The following is a 22,377-nucleotide window of genomic DNA, read 5'->3' as shown; positions in this document are numbered from 1 at the left end:
TGGACACCCTGACTTTTTGTTATATTTTTGAAGCCTGTAGGTGCTAGAAATATCTGAGATTAAATACTTAGAATAAATATGTTTTAAATCCCCTCTATTTATCAGTATTTACTTTGCTTGTTCATTTTTTTTTTTTTTTGTAATCCAGCAGCCCTGGGCAATGTATGACTCAAAGTCAGTGTCACAAAACTGCTTCTTGTCATTGACATTTCTGCTTTCAATTATATATATACAGGCTTTTTGTTTTCTGTATACCTTCAGAACTGTGCTACCTGCCGGTGACTTATTCTGCTGACTGTAAGGGTGCCTATCGTTTCATTATCCGAGCACCAAAAATATCTTTTAGGGATTATTTCATACATAATGTATGTGTTTTGATTAGGTTAGCATGGTTCAGTAACCATTTCAGAGGGTTAGGGCATGGTTATGCCCTCTTGCTTGTATTAGGAAATAAAAGTCCTAAGCTTGCAATCAGAGTTGCATAGCTTGATTTACACCTGCACAGAAAGGTATTGACTTCTCTGATTGCAGGATAGAGCCTTTGATTGCTGTATTTGGAACCAAATTCTGCCAGGAGACACTTTGCTGTGGTCCCCATTGACTTTTTAAGGCATACCACATATGGGTGCTGAAGCAGAAAGCAGGCACTGACAAACCTGCCTCATCCTTTTTGAGGTACAGTCTTAGGCATCGATTATATAAATGCCAATTCTGTCCCAAACCCAAGCACATGGTGATTACGGGCAGCAATCTCGTTTTGCTTATGAGGGAGACGCTCCTATTTAAATCCTGTCTCTCTATCCCACGTCCTTTGCTTCGGTTCGCAGCTTTGAAAGTTGCCCCCCAAAAATATCAGCGGCAACTTCGGTGCCGGTTGCAAGAAGGCCAGCCTGACGTGTAAATAGTTAAAGAGGAAGTGTGCACTCGCATTCTTCAAATGAGGTCTGCTTCATGTTTGTACACACATGCTCTTTTTAAAAATTCTGCTGGCATATTGTTTACGGTGGGTACTGGAAACCATCACATCTGCTTGCATCTTGCACAGAATCTCAATAACTCCATCATTCAGCGCTCGTGCTCGCTTCTGCGCGAGGCCTTTGTGGCGAGTCGATAATGCCTGCCATCTGCCACAGAGCACACAGCTACCTGCCAACAAGCCGGCTGGGGTGACCTCTGCTTCCCCACCACTGATTAGTATTCACACGCTGGCTTATTAGAAATGACCCCACCAGGCCCCTCGGTTTCTTTGCCTTTGCAGTGCTTGGCGGCTCACCTGGCAGGCACTGCAGTGGAGGAAGCTAAAGATATAATCAGGGGATGCAGGCAGGCTTTGCAAAGCAGATGGTGTCTATAGCCTCGTGTTAAGAGACTGGACTACTAATGCAAACATTAATGCCTAATATTCAACTATTACACATTGAAATGTATAGCTATAGATTGCGGAGGTTAAAAGGCAGTGTTATTAGAGGCCCTTGAGTTACTGCAAGCACTAGCACGTGTAACACAAAGAATTTCCTCACAGATTTTAACTTCCTCCACTTAAATAAATTAATCTTGTCGATTGCCAGGTTGTTTTGGTTCTCTAAGCATGGCAGGAGCAATTGTTTTCCTGCATTTAAAATACCGTGCTGTAATCCCTTGTCTTTTCTGTACCCCCACCCTCAAAAAGTAGAATTCTTGAATATTGTTAACCAGGAGGAAAAATATGCAAAAGGATGCTACTTTGTGAGTGCCCACAAATAAAGGGTTAGCGTTAAACCAAATACACGAATCACTTCAGAAGATTCTTTAGGAAATTATTTTTCCCTGTTGCTTCACTCCCCAAGGATAAGATCAAATAAGCTTCTGAATAACGAAAAGTAGAAGAATCTCGCTTCTCTCTTGACAGAGCTAGTTGGTACAGATATGTTAGCGCTGTATACAAAGGAGACATCTAATAGCCTTGCTTAAGGAGTATTTGCTACTGAATTCTGCAAAAGTAAAAAAGCTTTGAAGCCTGATGAGCTAAACAGAAAAACAGAACAAGAAATACTATTAAATTAACAAATTTATATGTGAGAAGTATAAACCATGTGTTGAAAGTCCATTATATCTAGTCAATGTTGTAACCAACATGCATGTTTAACATTTGAATAACACAAGTATATACACCCAGGATTTCCAGCCAAGGAGAACACCAATAAGTGCTAATGCTGTTGTACAAGCAGTGCTGAGACAACTTCTGTCTTTTTGTTTCCAGAATAAGTGGTTAAGCCGTAGCCCAATGCTGCAGAGGAGAGTGTATCACTCCATGGCTGCTGTCCAAAGGAAACTGTACGTGTTAGGTGGGAACGACCTGGACTACAACAATGACCGGATCCTGGTTCGGCACATAGACTCTTACAGCATAGACACTGACCAGTGGACGCGTTGCAGCTTCAACATGTTGACAGGCAAGTATTGTATACCAAAAGAGGAAAATTGCTACTCTTAAGGTAAAACATCAATTCTTTGCCCTTCAGATGCCTTTGGTATGTGGAACTATACATCTTCGCTTCAGTTGGCTCCGGATGGGAGGGGACCATTGTTGGCCCAAAAGAGACTTTAGGTTACTGTTCCAGCATTCATTGTTCAAGAAAGCATTTGTCTTAGGGCACTGTAGGCTAAATTTTTAAGATGATGCACATAAATCTGATTTAATGAGACAATCAAAAATACTTCGTCATCGAATACTACCAGTACTTATTTTTGATTCTCCAAAAGTATGTATGCACTGTTAGATTTAGATCCCTCTTTTCAGTGTGCAACAGGTAGATGCATCTCTACTGTAATAACATAATTTTATAGTGCTTTCTGCTTGCTGACATATTATAGCAGGGCTTATACTGAAATCTATTAACCATCGCTTATTTCTAAACAGCATCTTCTTCATAAGTTTCCCGAAAGGAGGTGTCTCAGTTGAAATTCTGTCAGATCAGGGATGAGTTGAGTAGCTCGGATAGCTACGGGATCTATGGACTTCCTGATGACAGTCATTAGGAGGAGGAACGCAGTCCACTGAATTTCAGCACCACCTGATGTGATTCCTAGATGTACTACCATTCAGACCCCTGGGAGAGACAGGCATGTGACACATTTCAGAGCAGCACCAACAAAAGCTTTGCAGACAAGAATGCATTTCCAAGGCAAGCCAGCATAAATGTTGGGGCCATTCTCTTTTCCGGCAGACTTGGAGCTCCCTTAGTAACAGCTTTGTCTGCCACCAGGTTTCAGCACAGACTGCTATAGAAATCCTAGAACTGAGACTACCTCACTTTTCATTGTCTTGATTTGGTGTTGCATTCACTTCTGAGATCTACCACTGAAAAGATTTAGGAACTTAACTAGAAACTTAGGATAGCTGGCAACATGTCAGAGAAATGAGTGCCTGACAAATAAGACAGTCATGTTATGTCATTTTCCTTCTGAAAGGTTTAAAAACTGCTCTGATGGCATCTTTATTTTTTAGGATATTGCACTGGGTTTCTTAATCTCAAGGGTCTTCAGGAGGTTGCTCAGTTTCTGAGTTAGGTCATCAGAGCCCTTCGTGGACACTGGGGAGAGAGGCATGGACTGAAAAGAAAGTTATACATTGTCAAACAGAACTATTTTTTTTTGTATCTGTTTTGCTCTCCATTACTTATTTTATTTTATTATTTGGAGGGATTGACTGCCTTAGAGAAGGACATCCGATTTGCAATTGCAGAAGTCCTGGCACGTAGGCACCTTTGTTCTGGAGCTGACCCTATATCACTTAGTGCTGTGAGACAATGGCCTCTCCTTGGACATGACCTGGTGGGTTGTTCCCAGAACCAGCACCAGGAGAAGCCATCTAAGTTTTTCTCTGTGTCTCTGCAACTGGCAGAAAATGTGCCTGTCGTACCATATAGTGCAGATTTTATTTTTTAAGGCTGTATTTACCCTTCAAAACTTATGAATTTAATGAGACCATTGCTATGAGAGTGAGCTTGCACCGTACTTGTGCCTGTAGGAGCGAGGGAGCTGCATGGGTGTGGGCAGGCGATGAGGGGAGGTCACTCCCTTGGCTTACGTGCCTGTAAGCTGAGGCAGGTGGGGAGCTCGCCCATCACCTACAAAGTACAAGCGCACAAAAAACGTTGAAAAGAGAGCAGATGGTCCCCTGCACAGCCTCAGTTTATTGCACATCTGTGACCTGGCTCATCTGTGGTCTCTCTCTGGACAGCCCTGTCGTGTGCTCCCACAGACAGCGGAGAACAGCCCTCACACTTCACCTCAATTGTTGCAAGTTGTGAAATCTGAAACTCTCAATTTGCTGCCAAGTACATTTGCATCTTACTACAGAACTCCAGCACTCAGTGTTAAAAGGGTTAATTAAACATTGGAAGTGGCTTCTCTTTCCTTTTTTGCTTTAGGTCAAAACGAGTCTGGAGTCGCCGTCCACAATGGTAGAATATATCTCGTTGGCGGCTATTCGATTTGGACAAATGAGCCTTTGGCATGTATCCAGGTGAGTGATTTAGGTTTCTTTTAAAGTCTTTTCCAATAATTTTGCAAGGATATGCTTTGCACTGAGGTTATTCAAAAAGGAAAATGCAGGTGAAGTGGAGAGATTAAGGATGTTTCTTATGCAGCCACCAAACCTCTGTAAGCCAGAGAGGAAATAATGTGGATATTAAAAAATATTTCCAGATTAGCCATTAGATGTAACTCTTCTAAGTAAGGTATTATAGGAAAGCAGGAGGAATCACTCCTTTGACAAGATTTGGCTAAAATAGTGGATATATTATTCTCAGGGTACACAGTAGAGTTCAAAAGGAAAAGCTGTGCAGAAATGGACAGTGGGGCATGGGCTAACACATTTTCAGCCATTCTTGTGATTTTTTTTTCTCTCCAAGTTGTCTTTCAGAAGAGCAGCCAGAGTTAATGAGTTGTTCTTTGACAAAGTTCAGCCAGCCTGCAACCTGCCCTAGTGCTTACTGCTTCAAAGCTTGAATGGAAGTTTTGATCCCCGCTGTAGGTAGTGGGTTGTCCAATAAACTCTTCTGCTCTCTCATCTTGTGTCACAGCGGCTTACCTGCAGATCTGAGTCTTTCAGATGTTCCCATACAGACATTAGGAATTCTTATCTTCCTACATTCTTCCGAGTGGAGCAAATCTGCATCACAGCCATTGCTTTGTGACCAGCTGGGCAGTTACAGACAGAAACTCTTGTTTATGTCTCAGTTTCTGCACTTTTGCTGATAAACAACATTTTCATTAGCTTCCAACTAAGGATTTTAGGATTTAACCTCCAAACTGTCCCATAAGGATTGAAGTTGGACCTAGCATAATAAGGGAAGGTATCAGATGCCAAGCTGCTGATCTTGTAATGAACACACATTAGCATAAGTTTGTAAAGAACAGATCATGCACAATAAGCAGTTAGAACCATGTTCTTGTCATAGTATAATTGTGTTTTCCTAAGTTGTTGGATACCATACCTAACAATTGTTAATGGAAAACATCACGCAGGCAGGTTGGATAATGCTGCCTGAAGTACTGTGCTCTAAATGGAGTAACAAACATCACTGCATCAAGGCGGTGGCTGTACGACACCAACACACTTGTTTATAATCGGCAGGTTCTTTGCAGCGTTGCACCTGGGTGTAAATACTGCTTAGTGACAAGTGACAGTGATCCTAGGATCTTGCTTTCAAAATGGACACTTGTCCACATCCCCAGACTGCTCGTGAACTGGCAGCCTGCCTGAGAGAGTCCCAGCGTTAAAGGGAAAAGAAATACAGTGAGTGCTCTGGCAGAGCTGCGTGTGCTGCCCCTTCTCAGCTGTTGGCATTGTGCCTGGCTTTAACCAGTGAAACTACCCCTTTTATCTTCAAATTCAGCAAACCTGCGTTTGCTCTCATCTTTGGAATAAAAAAACAACTTTTCCGTACTTCTTCATTTTCCTTAAGTCAATCAGGTATGAATCACAGCTTTCCAGCTTTGGTAGAGCTTCCCTTGCTCCCTATAAACCAAGCTGACAAACTGTTCAGCATTTCAGTGCAGAGTGCTCTACTTGCGTGACTGCAACATTCTGCTGCCAGGAAGCACCATCAAATGCCACTGTCTGCCACTAAGTAGCTCAGCTAAGATAAGATTTGGGTGATAGCGACTGCAGTAAATCACCAGATCCATAACTGGAATCTAGAAGTGATCCGAAACTTTCTTTCTGTCGGGATTAATAGTACATTTATGCAGCCTGTGCCAGTGGGTTTGTTTCAGATTCCTTCTGCAATCTCTGAAATATTTTCTGTACTTTGACCTGCAGGTGCTGGACGTTAGCAAGGAAGGGAAGGAAGAAGTTTTCTATGGGCCTACACTCCCATTTGCTTCCAATGGAATAGCGGCGTGCTTTCTCCCAGCTCCTTACTTCACATGCCCCAACCTTCAGACTCTGCAAGTGCCTCACCACAGGATCGGCACAATGTGAGACAAGGAACGTGTACTTCATACAATCAGACATGGAAGGGGAAAAATCAGACCCTGTGTATTGAAGGGTTTCTTCGGATCAGTGAAAAGAATCAATCCCCATGGGCTGCTGCTTTACCTTCACACATTTGTCTTAAAGTTGGATCACAATAGGCAGGAAGAAAGCTACAAAAGCTGTGGTTTCTCTCCTCTGCCTCAGATGCAGAGGCATATATGTGAGAGCACTTGGCATTTCTGCTGGTGACTACTTGCTGCCTGTCTCTGTTTAATTTCCTTATGCAACTTCGTCAAGGCATTGTGAATGCTCTCAGCTCCTTCCTGGGCTGCTGTTCTTTGGAGTCTGCACGTTCAGTTGTTCACCAATGGCACTTTCAAAGATGATAGAAAGTAGTGTTTATGTTGACAAAGATGATATAATACTATGGTAATTATGCAACTTACTTGATACCGTTGGCAAAAAGAATAACAAATGTGCTGACTTCCAATTCCGAATTCCATCGTTTACAGTTTCTCATTTAATAATACTTCATTTGAAATTTAAATACTGTGAAGCAGATTAAAACAAAAAAATAAAAAACAAACAAGCCCTGTAGTATATAAGGATCACACAAAAATTTGTGAAAGACAAAGACACTGAGGCTTCACGGTTAAGCACAAGTCTGAACTGAATGTGTTTGTCTGCGAATCTAAAGATCATTTGGGATGTCATTTACCAAGGTCTACTATCAAATAAATGTTACCTTCTGTCATATGATCAATTCCTCCTGACAGCTGCAGTCTTTTAATGGTGGAGAACAGCCTCTTTACTGTATAATTAAAATGTGCCATTTACTTAATATTTTTAATATCCAGTTTGCAAGGGGTCACCACATTTACAATTATCAATGAACAGTCTCATTTTGTCCAACATATGGTCCCACAAATCACTGGTCTCCAGAGGCTAAACAGGTGTATAACAATGTCAATATTTATTTATTTATTCTTTCAGTTTATGTAGTGTGTCTCCCTTCCATACTCCAAGCATATGCCAATTCACAATAAATACTCTAACCTGTTATATTTTGGCTTTGCTTGGCTATTGCAGCCCCCGTCTCCTATTTTCATCTTTATTTACGTATTTAACAACACCTTCAATGTTTGTAAGTATTAACCAAGCATATAATTAAATCTTTCTCTATTTATGATTTATGGGTACTATGCTCTTCTCTGCTTTACCTACTGATCTGTTCCCTGCCCCTGTGCTATCTGAGCAGACCTGTGCAATTCCTACTGACAGTCATGCAAATGCCAGGTGCAGAATATGCCACAGCAAGAGCCTGGGCTTGCTGGACGGGAACGGGTTTGATGTTGCCCAGTGAGCAGCGATTCCAAGTCAAATGCATCTTTAAGGGCCTGGTTAGTGGCACAGTGAGGTGAGTTTTATCACTTCATGACATCTCTGTCTCTAGCTGGGCAAGGTACTCATACCATATCACCTTGCCTTTCCCAATCATTTTCAGGTTAGAAAGATATTTTTTTCTTTTCCTTTTTTTTCTGGATTTTCTTAGCAGCCTGTAGTTGCATAGAACCAAGCACCAGCTGCAGCTTTCACTGAGTGCTAGCAATTTCTTCCTTTGCACACGAAATGAGGCTTCATCCAGCCAGTACTTTAACTATACAAGAGCTCTATAGGCAATGCATCGGGATTTTTTTTTTTTTTTAGTTTTAATTCCTTTGATCTCCTGAAAATCAGCCTGCAAGGGCCATCTCTCCTAGCAGACCTTTTATACTTTAAATATCTGAGTGTTGCCTTGTGTGGGCTGCCGGGCTCAAGCCTGGGGAGCATTTGAAGCTCCGCTCACGTACAATTTGCAGGGATGTGGACATGGTACACGCCTTGTTTTCAGGCAGAGGGTGGCTGAATAATCACGACACGGGTGTGTGGAGAGCCCTGGGGCTGAGAGCCAGGTCCCAGCAGTGCCTGGTCAGGTGAGCGATCAGCTTTGGCTCTGCAGAACCGTCACCGACTCCCCGTTTTGCAGGAGGTGGGGAAATTAATTCCTTAGCCTTCGTAAAACGCAGCGTGCTTCCAAACAAAAGCGCGGCGTACATTTCGCGTGTCTAAACTTAGTTTTGATCCTTTTACTCCTAGGCCTTGTAGCTTCCCACAGGTGCAGCTCTGAAATCATCTTCATGAGCGCGAGGGATTACGGCGGAGCTGCCCGGCCGTTTACCAGCGGCAGCAAGCTGTGACAGGAGCCGGAGCTGAGAGGTGGAGGGGGGGGCAGTGTCCCTCTGCAAAGCAGCATGTGCCGCTCGGTTCAAGGGCTGAAAGGCAGGAGTGTATGGCAAGAAAGTTATTTATCATGTTTGTTCTGCCCTTTAGACACTTTTACTCTTCTGGCTGTTATCACCAATTGTCTGTACTGGTGAATAGCGGTTTTAAACAGCTGTGCAATTGCATTAAATTAGTTAAGGGTAGCACAGCCACAGAGCCTCAGGACAACACATATGCTCCTATTAGTGTCAGGATTCTGCTCTGGCTCTTAATCATCAGGCTCCAGTGATTACAGAGAATCCTTTCATGGCGACCCCGGGTGCCTCGCTTTCCTAGCTGGGTCTTTCTGCTTTTGTTGCAGGACCTTCGGGACAGACGGGGTGCTCTGCTGCACCTGAACTCAGAAAATGCCATGTAGTTCCAGCAAGGTGAGCAAAAGGGTTTGATATTACCAGGTAAAGAGAGAGAAGGGCGTCAGTGCAAGCGCAGGCAGAGAACAGGCTGGTGCCAGCAGCAGCTCTGCTCTCGGAGAGGATTCTCTGCTAGGGAGGAGCAGGGGGTGGGTGGCGGAGCAAGGATGGCTTCACAGGCAGCCTGAAACTGTGCAGGGGACCCGCTGGCAAAGGCTGCCCAGCGACCTGGAGGTCTGAACCAGCACGTGCTTGCTTGGCCAGTTTTACATTTAGTGTCCATGACTCCTGAAAGTGCACCAGTTGCTGGCTCCTGTGCATGAGTGCCATGCCTACCTCTTCTTTTCTTAATTTTATATATTGTTTGGCAACTGTAAGCCTTTGAACCCAACCACTATCCCTGCCCAGCCTACCGCTTTTGGTACATACCTCTGAGCAGCAGTTTAGTTCAGTTTTTCTGCAGCGCCTTGAAGATGCCCAGAATAAGAATATTTCCACGCTTGATCATATTCTGTTCCCGGAGTCAGACCAGCGCAGTGTGAAAGCAGCTGCCAGCGCAATTCACTCAGGTTCCCAGCTGGGAAATTGTGCAAGGTAATGGAGCAGGTTACAGCCAGCAAGAACTCAGGAGGCACTTCAGGAAAGAGGTACCTTTACAGCTGAATAATGCAGCAGCAGTTGTAAACTGGTGAGTTTGGAAGCCAGTGCAGTTCTGTGCATTTCTGCAGCTAGGCTTGTGGGCCACAAGGTCTTAAGGGCTGTGATGAAGAGCCTTTGCACTTTTACTCCTGTCCTGTGATCTCCTTTTTGGAGTCAGTCCCATGAAAAGTCATATTTCGTCCTTTATACAGCACACTTCACCTTTGAGTCCTAAGATGTTTTATCAGCAAGTCTTACCTATAAATAACCACAATAGCAATCAGCTACTTCGTGCTTTTTATCCAAAAAGACAGATTCCAGAAGCAGCCTTGCACAGTGCTGACATGCTGCAGCAGCAGCAGCACCAAGAGGATGCCAACACCAACGGCTTGTTCTGCCCCTTTGGTTTCTGTTGAGCATTTCACACCCAAATGCCGAGCAAAGAAATGCTTATGTGTTATGAGCCAGTGTGCAGCCAGTCTGTTTCCGTGCAGTAGCGTGTTTGTAATCCTTGCATTTCTAGTTTCTTACGATTTTTGTTATAACTTAGCTTTCAGGGAGAGTACCTGACTCCCAAGCTAAATCAAACTTTTGTAACTCTTTTTTTCCTTAAGTTTTTGCCTTCCCTGGTTACCCTCCCCCAAACCTGTACAGACATTTAGTAGATCAGTTGCAGAATCGTGGAGAAATAGATAATTGAATATTCACACATGCAGAAACAACACAGGCAGAATGTGGAACAATGTGGAAACAAGCGCGAAAGGAGGCGGCATCTGTTTATTGAAAATTAGAATGTAGAATAAATTAAGAGGGCAAGGTTAAAACACTTCATCTGCAGTCAGAGTTTGTAGCGGAGGAAGACTTTGCAGGAAGTTTAGCACATAGACTATGTAAAGGGCTTCTACAGTTTAATTTTGCAAAACTTAAGTTTTTTTTTTTTCAAGGACACATTTTAAAGGGAAAAAATATCCACATGATGTTTTTTCAATAGAGATGGTTATGTATAGTTTTTTCACAGTAATGCCAGAATTAAAATGCTTAAAATGTTAACTCTTACTATGGGTAGATTAGGTTATGTTGCAATACTTAAAGTACGGAAGAACAGAACAAGTATTTTTAGCAATGCCCTAACCTCAATTGAAAACTGAGCTAATTTTTCTTCCAGTGCAATACAGGTCATGTCAGCCCTTTCTAAAATTGATGACTAGCAAACTCAAAAATTTTAATGTCTGTTTGGGTGACACTGTACAGGCAAGACTATCTCTGAGATAATGTTGCTGGACTGAACAATTCATTGAATTTGGTTTTGACAGGGAATTAATCTGTTGGTATCTACGAAGGCCTGCAAAGACATCACATCTATAAGTGCAGGATCTGGGTTCTGTGGTTGTTTTGCTTTGTTTTATACGTACTTCTACATTTTGTATATTGAGCCTACAAAAGGGTTACCATTTCAATGCTGCTCAAGTAGACAAAAGCCATATCCTAGTCATTCATCATAAAACAAGTCTAATTATGCTAGGACATATTGACACTGCATCAGATTTTTAATCTTCAACATAATTTTATAACCATTGCTAACAGATGGGCTGATTACACTGAATTTGAGTTTTAAGTAATAGTTAAAAATTATAAAATATGATTAAACTGAAAATACCCATGCATACATTATTTTCTGAAGCTACTAAGAGAAGGAAAAACAGAGTGCAATAAAACCTCTTTTCAGTTTCCTGAGGGAAATACGTTGCATTTAGGTGGACAGTTAAAAAAGTTCCTTAAATGACTATCAGTAAGTAGTATGTGCTGTTGGCAGCTCCTCTTCTGTGCAATTACAAGATACGCAGAACCTTTTTCTTTGCACAGGTCTGCTGCTCTATTCCAGCATAAAAGGCATAAATTTTTTCTATTTCAGAGACTCTTTTATTGAAACAAGTGCCTTCCCCCACTATTTTTTTTGTCATTGAAAATGAAAGCAAGGAATAGTTTAAATTATCGTGTTCCTTTTCTTTAATAACAATAAAAAATGGGAAATTCTTATAAAATAGATGGACAGCTTTGTGGGACTAATGGAAGTTGCATGTGAATTTTGAATAGAACGTTTCTGTCCCCCCCTCCATCATTTTTCAGTTATTTTAGGGTTACTAAAGGAACGATAAACCGGACTTTCCTCTCCCTGCCATTGTTCATGATGTGCTGGACATCTGTTTCACACCACAAGGACGATAATGGGTCAGAGGTGATCAATATCCTGAATTCTGGAACAGGGAAAATAGAAAAAAGAAATACTTTCTACTCCTTTTTCCAATATGTAGGAATTAAGAGCTGAAAGGGCACAATAGTCCTCAGGCTCCTAAAATCAGTGGAGAAAATGCCTACAAGGCTCGCGCCAGCTGGACTTTAAAGAAGGCTCTTGTCAACATCATTAGCATTGCTAAACACAAAGAGATATTGGGGATGGACCATGCAGCAGGCTTTGGGGAAGAAAAAGCTTATGGAGATTTAATATTTTGTTAACACACCATTGAAATACATTGATCCTGCCATGACTGTAATTAAGATTCAAAATGGCTTAATACCATCAACTTTTCATATGTAGAAGGGGAGCAGGAGTAACCCTCAGTGTTTGGTGAAGGCTTTCTGAATTTCATTATTAACTCTAACCTTAGTAATGCTTTTGCTCCAAGCTTGTGAGAGGCCACAAAAGCCTCAAAAAGTTGGGTAAAAGAAGCAGAATTGCAGTGGCATTTGCCTGTCTAAATACTACTGGGATGATGGATTATTCCTGAAAGGTAACGTTTGAACATAGAGACAAATATATCACAACGTCTTTAAATAATGTTTGGGGAATTGGGGCCAAAATGCTCCAGCCTGCTAAAAATAAAACAACACGGAGATGTACAAATGGATGGGCACAGTAGGCTGTACTATTCCTATGAAGCTTACATGTCAGTGGTCACCACACCGATTTCTCTAAGAATATGCAGTTGGCCAGGTGCTAACTGAACATTTCTTCCAGGAAGCCATTTTTCCTTATTTTAAGTAATTAAAATTAAATTAATTTTCAGTAACTTCACAAGTTCTGGGAAGTTTGGATTAGGTCATACTGAGGCCAGTGAAATTGGTGAAGCTCCCCCTGCACAGGTCTAGAGCCACACATGATACGGACAGCGTGAGCTCAACCACAGTATTTTCCATAAGATAGTAGAAATGCCCATTATCCTCTAAAACAATTTGAATAATTATAAGCAAAAACCTTCCAGTTGTTGTAAAATAATACCAATACTGGGTAAGAGAAAGGAACACGTATGCCTTCTGAAGACATCTTTTAGGACAAATTGTTTGCAAGAGTCACTGACCCCTAAAAATAATAATAATTTACAATGCCCAACCTAGTTTTGGCAAGTATCTTCTTTAAGCTCTAGCATGCCTCTGGAAGCGTGTCTCCCCCTCACCAACTGATTGACACAGCTGCTGCTGTCAGGGGCTGATAGCATCCAAGTGGCAGTTCTTGTCTTTTGTGCAGTCAATGAGCTTGTATTAACACTCTTAACAGATTCAGAGTAAGGCTTGGTATACATCTCTGGGAAGGTGATCTCGGGACATAATTTCTTCATCTGCTAGACATCATCTCAGATTTGAGGCTTGACCCCATTTTCCAATTATCAACATTCTTGTCACAGACACAGGAGCCTTGCTTAATAGCTTTCCAGGGATCCTCCCCTGAGACACTGTGGAGAACAGTTATCTATATCACTTAGTGGAGGGCAGATGACCCTACAGGGGACTTGGCAGAGAAAGACACCTGCACAGTGGTAGTGGAAGCTTCTGGTAACTCACTGCCCATTTCTCCTGAGAAATAAAGACTCCAAAAACTAATGCAGGGCAAGGCAGCAACACATCTACACTCCCTGGTTCACAGAGGATTTCTGCTCTGATGCTCCCTGTAGATTTCTATCTACATTGCCTTGAAAACAGATGTCTGAAATTGCCTGTCCCAACACATTGCAGAGGTGATGATCACTTAAGTGAGTCTCTGAGGTTGGTATATGACTTGCTAGTAATACCAGCCGTGCCTACTGGTTCCGGTTCAAGTACGAATGCTTACAACCCCTCCACCCCAAAAAATACTGGCAGGAAAACTGCTCGGAAGCAAGAAGCTTAAGTTTAAGACTAGGGAGTCACTGAGAGATTAAAAAAAAATTCTGCTTGGCTGCTGATCAAATTGCAGCACACTGAAGTATCTGCTGGCTAAACCCTGAGGTGACATTTTCAGCTGCCACAAATACCAAGCTCCATGCCACCAGGATACTGATCCCTGGCAGAACGGATGAAAGTGTGAGTCTCTGAGTGAAAGCCTCTGCTTTGACACTTTTCCTGTTCCACATATAAGATCCAATGCAGATGCCTCAGAAGATGGCCACCCATTTCACAAATGACCACGGGGATGAATCTCTGGTGAAGGGAGAAGAAAGCAGGCTCAGCAGGGGCTGAGTTCCTTTCCTCTTAGCGAGGCTAAGGATACTGCAGGCTTACCAGCAGGTGGAAGTCTTTTGTTCACATCCCCTTTACCTGATTTGCAGCAAAGCTCTGTCCTGTGGCTCATTAAGCAAAGTAAAGAGGCAGCCTTTGTGCCTACATGCAGATGACCTGCTCCTGTCAGTGGTAGCAACCAGCATAGAAGCTTTCCAGGAGTTCCTGCTCTAGCTTAAGCAGTTTCCTATGTACAGGGGAGGTAGGCATTTTTACTGTTTTTAAACCAAACTGCATGGAAAATAATATAGAAAGGTTTACTCTACTTCAGACACTAAACATTATTTAACCTTTATACAGACAGCATCTAATAAGACACATAAAACAATCACTGTCATAATTGTCTAACATATTGTCTAAGGTAATACATAACTTGTTTAGGTTTGTGGTGGTTATCAGCCATTTTTTAATACTGTACTTAAATTTAGCACTTTCTTCTATTTTCTAACTAATTTTGGACTGCTGTTTTGGTGTATACTTGGTAAGTCAGTCTAGAGTAATACTCTGCAAGCCTTCATCTCATTAATATTATCAAAACTGTCAGTCACATCTGCAAATGTCCATACCCAATAATTAGACCAAACCAGAATGCCCATTTGGCAGTGGTTGATGAATATAATGCAAAATGCTTTATTTCTGTTCACATTAACTTTCTGACAGAGAAGAATGATCATTTCCAAACTGTTTAAATCAGTTTCTTATGCACTGATCTGTTAACATTTGCATAAAGCTCTGTTGCTTTTTCAGAAACTTCCAACCACTACAGCTAGTATTAAATGTGTCTTTAACAATCTGCTAAACACATCATTAAATGATTTGTTGTATCTGCTCCATCCTTTACAGATGCAAGGTTTTACTTTCAGGAAGTAATACTACAGTCAGACATCTGTTCTGTAATCTGGGTGGTAGGACTCAAATTTTGAAGAGACATCTCTATTAATCTTACTCGGAAAACTTATTTATTTTTTAAAAGCTTTTTAGAAGTACAGTTCTCTTGAGATGAATAAAACTCCTCCCAGGCAGAGAAGCTTACAAGAAGCTACAATGCAAGTTCAATAAGTCACTTTCATAATGAAAAGAACCTTCATGTTCTGCACTATTAAGTAGCCTAAAGAGGCTTTTAGTTATTGCATTATCCGAAGTAACGATAGCTGATTTAGGGAAAAAGATTATCTATTCGGACTTGATAAAATTACCATGAAGGAAGTAAAGCCGCTCTGACCAAGATATTTTTTTTTTGGTGGCATTTTTGAGATGCAAAAATAATCTTTCCTTCCCATTAATATCATAAAGTTAAAATCTGAATAACGTTAAAACGAAGCAGCCTGTTCACCATTGCTGCCATTAGGGGAAAACTTACTATTCCTAGAGTCCAGTAAGTGGTTGCAAAAATATGGGTTACTGTGGGAAGTGAAAAATTTGAATTCCATAGGCATTAATGGAAGTTTCCTGAGAACTTTGGAAAACGTGTAGAAAAAGTTAGAGCTAGAGTCATTCTGGAAAGCCCCAAAAGATAATCCAAAATACAGCAAAATACTTGATAGATCCAGCTTTCTAGGCAGACAGAAGTAACTGCTAGCGTATTTATTTCAAATGAAATAAATTTCCCAAATGAGTATTTCCTTCAGAGGTCTACTATCCTCTTTCTCTTTTCTCACACTATTTACACCAATTGTAAGTTAAATGTGTAATTAACAGTGTCATGACTAATGAAAAACAACATGGGATCCCTTTAAATTCTGGGTTAATTTTAAAACAGTACTGAAGAGGAAGAGGTCAGGAAATCTGAGTCTATGTTTTCTTATATTACCCACAAACACAACAGAAGAGATTTTACACTGGAAACTGAAAAACTTTAATGTTTTAATACAGGTGGAAGGTTAAGATAGCTATATACATTTTGTGCAACATATATACAAGACCTTTCTTAATATATACCATACTGGCCCAACTACTGGTGAATGCACTGCATTCAAAAAGCTCAGTACTACAGAAAAGTATTTCTCATTCTCTTAACATAATAAATTAGAAGTTACAAAGCTACAATTTTCTTAAGAATATACTGAATGAGGTTTTCAAAAGGACAGTGTTAAGAGGGTCAGGTCTCCGTGTTGAGTTTTGTGTAATTACTTTGATTTAATTTTTTTTTAAATCCTGCCTTGTATGTTGCAATACAGGCTCTGCTCATGTAGACATTTGGACATGTAATAAAATTGCCATACCTCTTAATCACCATTCAGCAGATATTCAGAGTTACTCTTCAGATGCATGACAATATTCAAATACCATAGAAATCATTAAAATTAATACATAACTTGGAAAAAAAAAAGATAAATAATTGCAGTTGTACAGATAAAAACCTGGCTAGTGTGTTGTACAGAGCAGTTCTAGGTATCAGCATTGTCAGAGGAAAGGATCAATCACCAGCATACTGCTAACCTGTCTCATTTTCCAGTTTTTGTATCTCATTTTGTCCGGCCTCTGAGAGGTAAGATAAGAGTCTTTTATAGGCTTCTCTGTTGAAAAACAAAAAAAAAAGTGATGTGTTAGTTAAAAGTTTCACACATGTGAGGAGTAAAAGCACATAATTTCCAAACACATTGGGATATGAACCCACAATAACTTTTTCTTTCCCTATTTATCCACAGCTTTGTTTGCTGTGAATTTTTAGCATGGCCGGGTTGGAGGAAGAATGAGGGTTGCATAATTTACAGCTATAAGTGTTGTGAAGATGCTGAGAAGTCTCTTTCTGTAGGGAGCTGCTGTGAAATAGATTTTTGTTTTATTTTAAAACATGGAGTTAAACAGGGTTTAGAGGAGATCTGCATTGAGACTTCACCATGTTCACTATCTGATTTCTGCACAGGAAATCTCTCTGTGACTCACGCTACAGGTACAGTGATGTGAGATACTAGACTGCCAAGCTAATAAAAAGTGAATAATACAATTATAAATGAATTAAATATTTTTCATTGCATGGCCAATGTATATGCCTTGAATAACCTTTACCATCCCATGAATTTCATTCTTAAATTACTGGTTTTTGTTTGTTTTTAAATAACCCGGGCCCTGCCAAAGCGTACATCAAAACTTCTCCAGGCTGAGGTGTGACAAGGATCTACCCTTTGAGGGGTACCAGTATATGTAACCAGACACTGAGGCCAGTTCCTGGCATTGACCCACTAGAGCCTGCATTCCAGTTAGGAGATCTAACGGAAGGAGCCCTTTTGGCTTAGGTGCAGAGCTGCCTCGATTTTTTGTAGCAACATTTATATGGTTGCTGAAAGTTCACTGCTGCATCTGCACCAACAGAAGCCACCATCTGTGCTGAGTTGCTCACCTCGTGCCATTTCCTCCTAAGGCTAGATGGATTCACATGTCAAATATTTCTGCCCTGAGTTCTCAGGGGCGCAAATGGAGAAAGTATGATTCTGCTGTGCCTGTCGGAGAGGAGGCCAGCCTTTTCTGAACACCCACAACTCTCAGAAGTTTATATTATGAGAGAACTCTTAAAATTCAGCCATGGATATTTCTTTCCAAGCATCTGAGATCATATCTGATTATACTATAATTTTACTTTTAAGCCATAAAGTTATCTAACACAGGGGCGTACAGGATAATTCATTGGGGCAGGAATTCTTCTTCATTGCATGCTTTATAACACAGTGTAGTGAACAGAGACAGTCTGGCCTCTCTGAAATTCTGTGGGGGTCTGTAGCCCTAGTGTCAAAATATCTCTGAAAATACTTAGCAAACATAGATGGCTTAAAACCATGAAAGGCATGAGCAAAGGAGATTTTGTTTGAACACTTGTAAAAATCACTCATTTTTTAGTATGTGTAATGCTGTCTAACAATGCCTTATTTCAAGAGAACATACCCCTACTATTCATTATCAAAAAGCAGTATTAAATAAAAAACAAACCTTTGTGCAGCATTTCTTCCAAGACCTTGTTTGTGCTCTGAATCCTTCAGAGCCTGTGTCATTGTGGGAATCAGGCTGGTAACTAAAGTCTGATCCAAGACTGCCACTGCTTCTAATATGCTGTAAACCCGGTGATCATACACTGCAGTGTAGTCCTGGATAAACTGCCTGAGGGGGACACAGAGGCATTTAATGCAAGGTCAAAACTAGATGCAGAGAACATGCCAAGAACAACTGAAGAGTCTAATCAGAACAAGCAATCTGGCTGCATGGAAATTTTCCTATTGTTACACTGAAATACTCTACATGGAATACCTTCTCCAAACAGAGCCATGCTTTTGAAGGCTAATGCTGAGGAAAAAAACCACACATTTATTTTCAAGCAAATTGTCAGATTCTGCTGCTGTTTCGCCAGGGCTGACTTCTTCCAGAGCACTTTACGTTGTAATGCAGCTGTCTGAATGGAAAACTAAAAGATGTATTTATTATTTAACAACAACGAAAAGAAGTCCATTAAGACAAGGCATCTAGATTCAAATCTGCAGAAACAACATAAGCATTTCTTTGTAAAGTTCCACTGGATCTTAAGCAGGGTGGAAGCATTATCCATTTGTCTTCCTGAGGGCTTGAGGTCTCTGAAGAGCACAGATTGCATTTGAATGAGAAGTTACACCACTGGAGTGAAACACCTCAAAGTGTTTACACACCGAATTCAGAGGATCTCTCTGGAGCTTTCGTCTAGACATAACCCAACACAGCACCAATGTTCAGGTTTGCAAAAGGTCTTTGGGTCTTAGCTCATATATCTCCTCTACTGTATCCGCTTGAGGAACAGGAGGGTACAGGATGTTGGAGAGGTATGGAATAAGTATAATTGACATTAAAATAACTTATTATTTACTCATCATAGAAATTAATAAAATAACATGCAAAACTTGTTCTATGAGGATTTGATCTCCATTACATACAATTCAAATTAAGCATGCACAGCACCTTACACTCAGCATCACCATTCATGAGGAGATTTTCCCCTTAGAGCAGCAGTGTACCCTCTCTACTGTAGTCCTTTGAAAACAGTACCTAATCCATGAAAAACACAGATATGTTTCTCTATATTTTTGCTCTGGCTTTTTGGCCAAGCTACGTTTAAAACCAGTGCCAAAAGTATCATAATTTAAGTGCCATAAACAAGAGACAATGTGGTATGTTAAAGATAATTAGTTATTTAAAAAAAACATGTTTGCTGTCAATTGGATTGCAGTAGATTCACTGCCAATTGGCATATTTTCTAGTTACCTAAATACAGAAGTCAGCTGGGTGGCATGTTCTCCTCCTGACCCCGCTTGGCAGCCTTCTACCATGCACTGCACAATGTCTGTAGATATTTTTTTAACTGTAAAAAAAAAATCACAAGATTCACACAGAGCTCTTGAACTGACCATCTGGAGAATGTCTTTCATGAAGATTACAATTTTTAAATGAGGAAAAAAATGGTTTTTATCTTACTTTGATACAAGTGAAATGACTTAGAGCAGTTAGTTAGATTGGCTATAAAGAACAGAATGAATCACAGATTTACGCAAAAGTCCTATTTTCACCACCATTATCTTTTAAACATACAGATTTTTAAGTACAATATTGTCTCTAAGTCAGGGCAGAGACACACACTTAGTGGAAATAGGGATTTTATTTAAATTTAAGTTTTGTTTGTATTCTTCAATCATTCTTATTTGCATTGAAGAGCAGTCATGGCATTATATCCTGCCCAGAGTTATACAGATCTACTCCTTACGTTCAGTGGTGGGTATTGTTCTGAATTCCACCCGTTTTTCTTTTTTCAGACAACAACAACAAAAATCACTAGTTTCTTCCATTTATTTTTTCCAAATATTCAAGTGACAGGATACAGCTCCTCCTTTGTAACAGTGGAACTGAGCTGCAACTACTTCTCTACAAGGGCATGGTGCAGTCCTGTCTAGACTGGCAGTGTGTTGATGGCTACAGCAGCACGGGACATTCAGCTCACTCTACCCCACAGCACACTGCAAAGTGGGTACTTTCAGCTTCAGACAGATATGGCTACGATGGCAGAAGTAGGGAGAAAGGTGTGTGCTAATTCAGCTAACCCGAGCATATCTCGTCCTTGAAACTTTCACAGAACAGAATCAAAAATTGCTTTATTAGCCAAAATTCCCTGGAGAAGTCAGAGTTGAATCCCCACTTTGCTTAATACCTCTACTGGCAGCAAGGAGTGGAAATTGTTGGCACATTCACATTCATTGTACAACTGTGGAGTGAACACAGTACTTCATTTTTTAAGAAGCTAAAAATAAAGTTATCACTACCAACCAGAACGTGCTGAAAGAAAAGGAGACTCAAATATCCCTTCATAAATGAATTAAAGGTAGCAGATTGGTTTCAATGCCTCTGTGCGGAGAACATGCACTAGACTTATTTGGGCTAAAAGCTTTAGGTGCAAGAAAACTTCCAGAGCTACCAAGTCTGGGAGAAATGAGGTGGGAAGTATGGGAGAAAGGAAATGCTCTTCAGATTCCTGACAAGCTGATCATGAGTTCATCAGAGAACAGCACGTGACTCTGAGAAAAGAACTCCTGTCTTGGAGGCAGAAGTCCCAGCCTACTTAATGACCAGCCAAAGCTTGTCCAGTGTATCTGGCTAATGCACCTTCATTCTCCTCATCTAAAAGCCATGGAAAACTTGCACATTGAGATGAAGGATGCTCAGCAGTATAAAAGTCTTACAGGTGTACAGAGATGTATTAAAAGCAAACAAGGGGCTCACCTTGTGGCTCATTAACCAGCACCAAGCATTTCAACACAGCTGGGAGAACCAAGCCCATGTCACACAGTGCAGTGGTCTGCGTTCGCTGAAGCACCTCAAGAATGAAAGCAAGAACTGAGGCCAAGCGAGGAGGCGGAGCACTGCCTTTGAACTGCATGTAGTTTTCACTGGGAAGACAAAGCAAACCAAAACATAGTCTGAGTTGTTTTATTTTTTTTTTTTTCATTCAGTGTAAGCACCACGCACTTGAAAATAACATTGTGATATTTCAGCGGGAGGCCTGTTACACAGATTTCTATCTTTATCTAGACTCAGCTAATGGCTTCTATTTATCTTAGTCTTAGAAATGGCTCCCAATTTATCAGAGGACAGTGATGCCTTTTGACTCTTCTGTTGTGCGATGTAAAAAAAAACTCATAATTATAGTTAAAAAGCCAAGTGTGACTATAAAAGTTAAAGCTGCGTAAAATAACTGAATAAAAGCAGGATTCAAAACAGCATCCAAAATATAGCTGTTGTTCAACTACTTTATTTAGCTTTATGTGCTATTGTCAGTTCACAATTCAACTTGTGGTAACAGCTCCACTGTTATACTGGTACTGTTACTTCTCTCAACGGTATGTTGAAACAGAACCATATCTACTTTTGTTCCGTCAGTTAACATAATCATCTCCAGTACAAAACTGGTCACAAAAATAAAAGGTAACTTTTATTGTCTGCAACAAGAGCAAATTTTGACATTGCTGACATTGACTGTCCCAATTTTAATGACTTTCTTAATTTTTACTTTTTAAAAAAATATATTCTTCCAAAAAAGTGGTGCAAGATTGAACTACTGTTGATTTGACATTACAAATGACTTTACTGGAAACTGAAGACAATGCCTGTTACCTTGGAACATCCAGGAGAGAAGGGTGCAGGTAAATAGAACACAACATTTATTCATCAGTTAACAAGAGCACTCCCAGAACCTTCAAAATAACTTTTTTGATATTTAATAGTAATTACCCTTAGCTACCCGAACTAGCAAATTTGTCTGCTGAGCAATGCATCAATTAAAAACTGTTATCCTTGTTAAAAAAATTATAAGGCACACTTATACAAATTTACACTTTCAAATAAAACTGACTTTAAAAGATCTGAAGATTTGAACGCACATTGACATAACTCAGAAAATACAAATTGTAACACTTCTATATCCTTTGCATCATGTGGTCTTAGGTTAGTATCTCTGAAATCTCCTGTCCCATTAACTTACTATGAAAATTGCAGACCAATTTTTGGGGGTGGGTAGGTATACTCTTCCACTCAAATGATTCTCTGACCTGGATAATACACTCTGGTTCA

The 22,377-nt window shown here is 40.5% G+C and overlaps 2 protein-coding genes across 16 annotated transcripts in view; one reads left to right on the top strand and one right to left on the bottom strand.

The window, feature by feature from the left end:
* The window catches only part of KLHL32 (kelch like family member 32), a 123,873-nt gene extending 116,221 nt beyond the window's left edge, over positions 1-7,652 (top strand). For 14 of the 15 annotated variants that reach the window (XM_066994501.1, XM_066994504.1, XM_066994495.1 and 11 more), the window contains 3 exons: positions 2,240-2,432; positions 4,413-4,507; positions 6,308-7,652. In XM_066994501.1, the coding sequence (XP_066850602.1) occupies positions 2,240-2,432; positions 4,413-4,507; positions 6,308-6,469 (450 nt within the window). In that variant the 3' untranslated portion in view covers positions 6,470-7,652. Of the gene's footprint in view, positions 1-2,239; positions 2,433-4,412; positions 4,508-6,307 lie in introns of those variants that run through there. The other variant, XR_010830445.1, reaches the window with a different exon arrangement.
* An 8,483-nt stretch (positions 7,653-16,135) lies between these two features.
* The window catches only part of MMS22L (MMS22 like, DNA repair protein), a 95,690-nt gene continuing 89,448 nt past the window's right edge, over positions 16,136-22,377 (bottom strand). The window contains exons 22-25 of the mRNA XM_048066560.2: positions 21,031-21,197; positions 19,525-19,621; positions 18,229-18,396; positions 16,136-16,820 (exon numbers count right to left, since the gene is read on the bottom strand). Coding sequence (XP_047922517.2) covers positions 16,739-16,820; positions 18,229-18,396; positions 19,525-19,621; positions 21,031-21,197 — 514 coding nt within the window. The 3' untranslated portion in view covers positions 16,136-16,738. The remainder of the gene's footprint in view (positions 16,821-18,228; positions 18,397-19,524; positions 19,622-21,030; positions 21,198-22,377) is intronic.

The sequence above is a fragment of the Anser cygnoides genome, chromosome 3 (assembly GCF_040182565.1).
Source record: "Anser cygnoides isolate HZ-2024a breed goose chromosome 3, Taihu_goose_T2T_genome, whole genome shotgun sequence".
In the NCBI taxonomy this organism is placed as follows: Eukaryota; Metazoa; Chordata; class Aves; order Anseriformes; family Anatidae; genus Anser; species Anser cygnoides.
The sequence above is the reverse complement of the archived record's forward strand: the minus strand, read 5'-3'. Positions and strand labels throughout refer to the sequence as shown.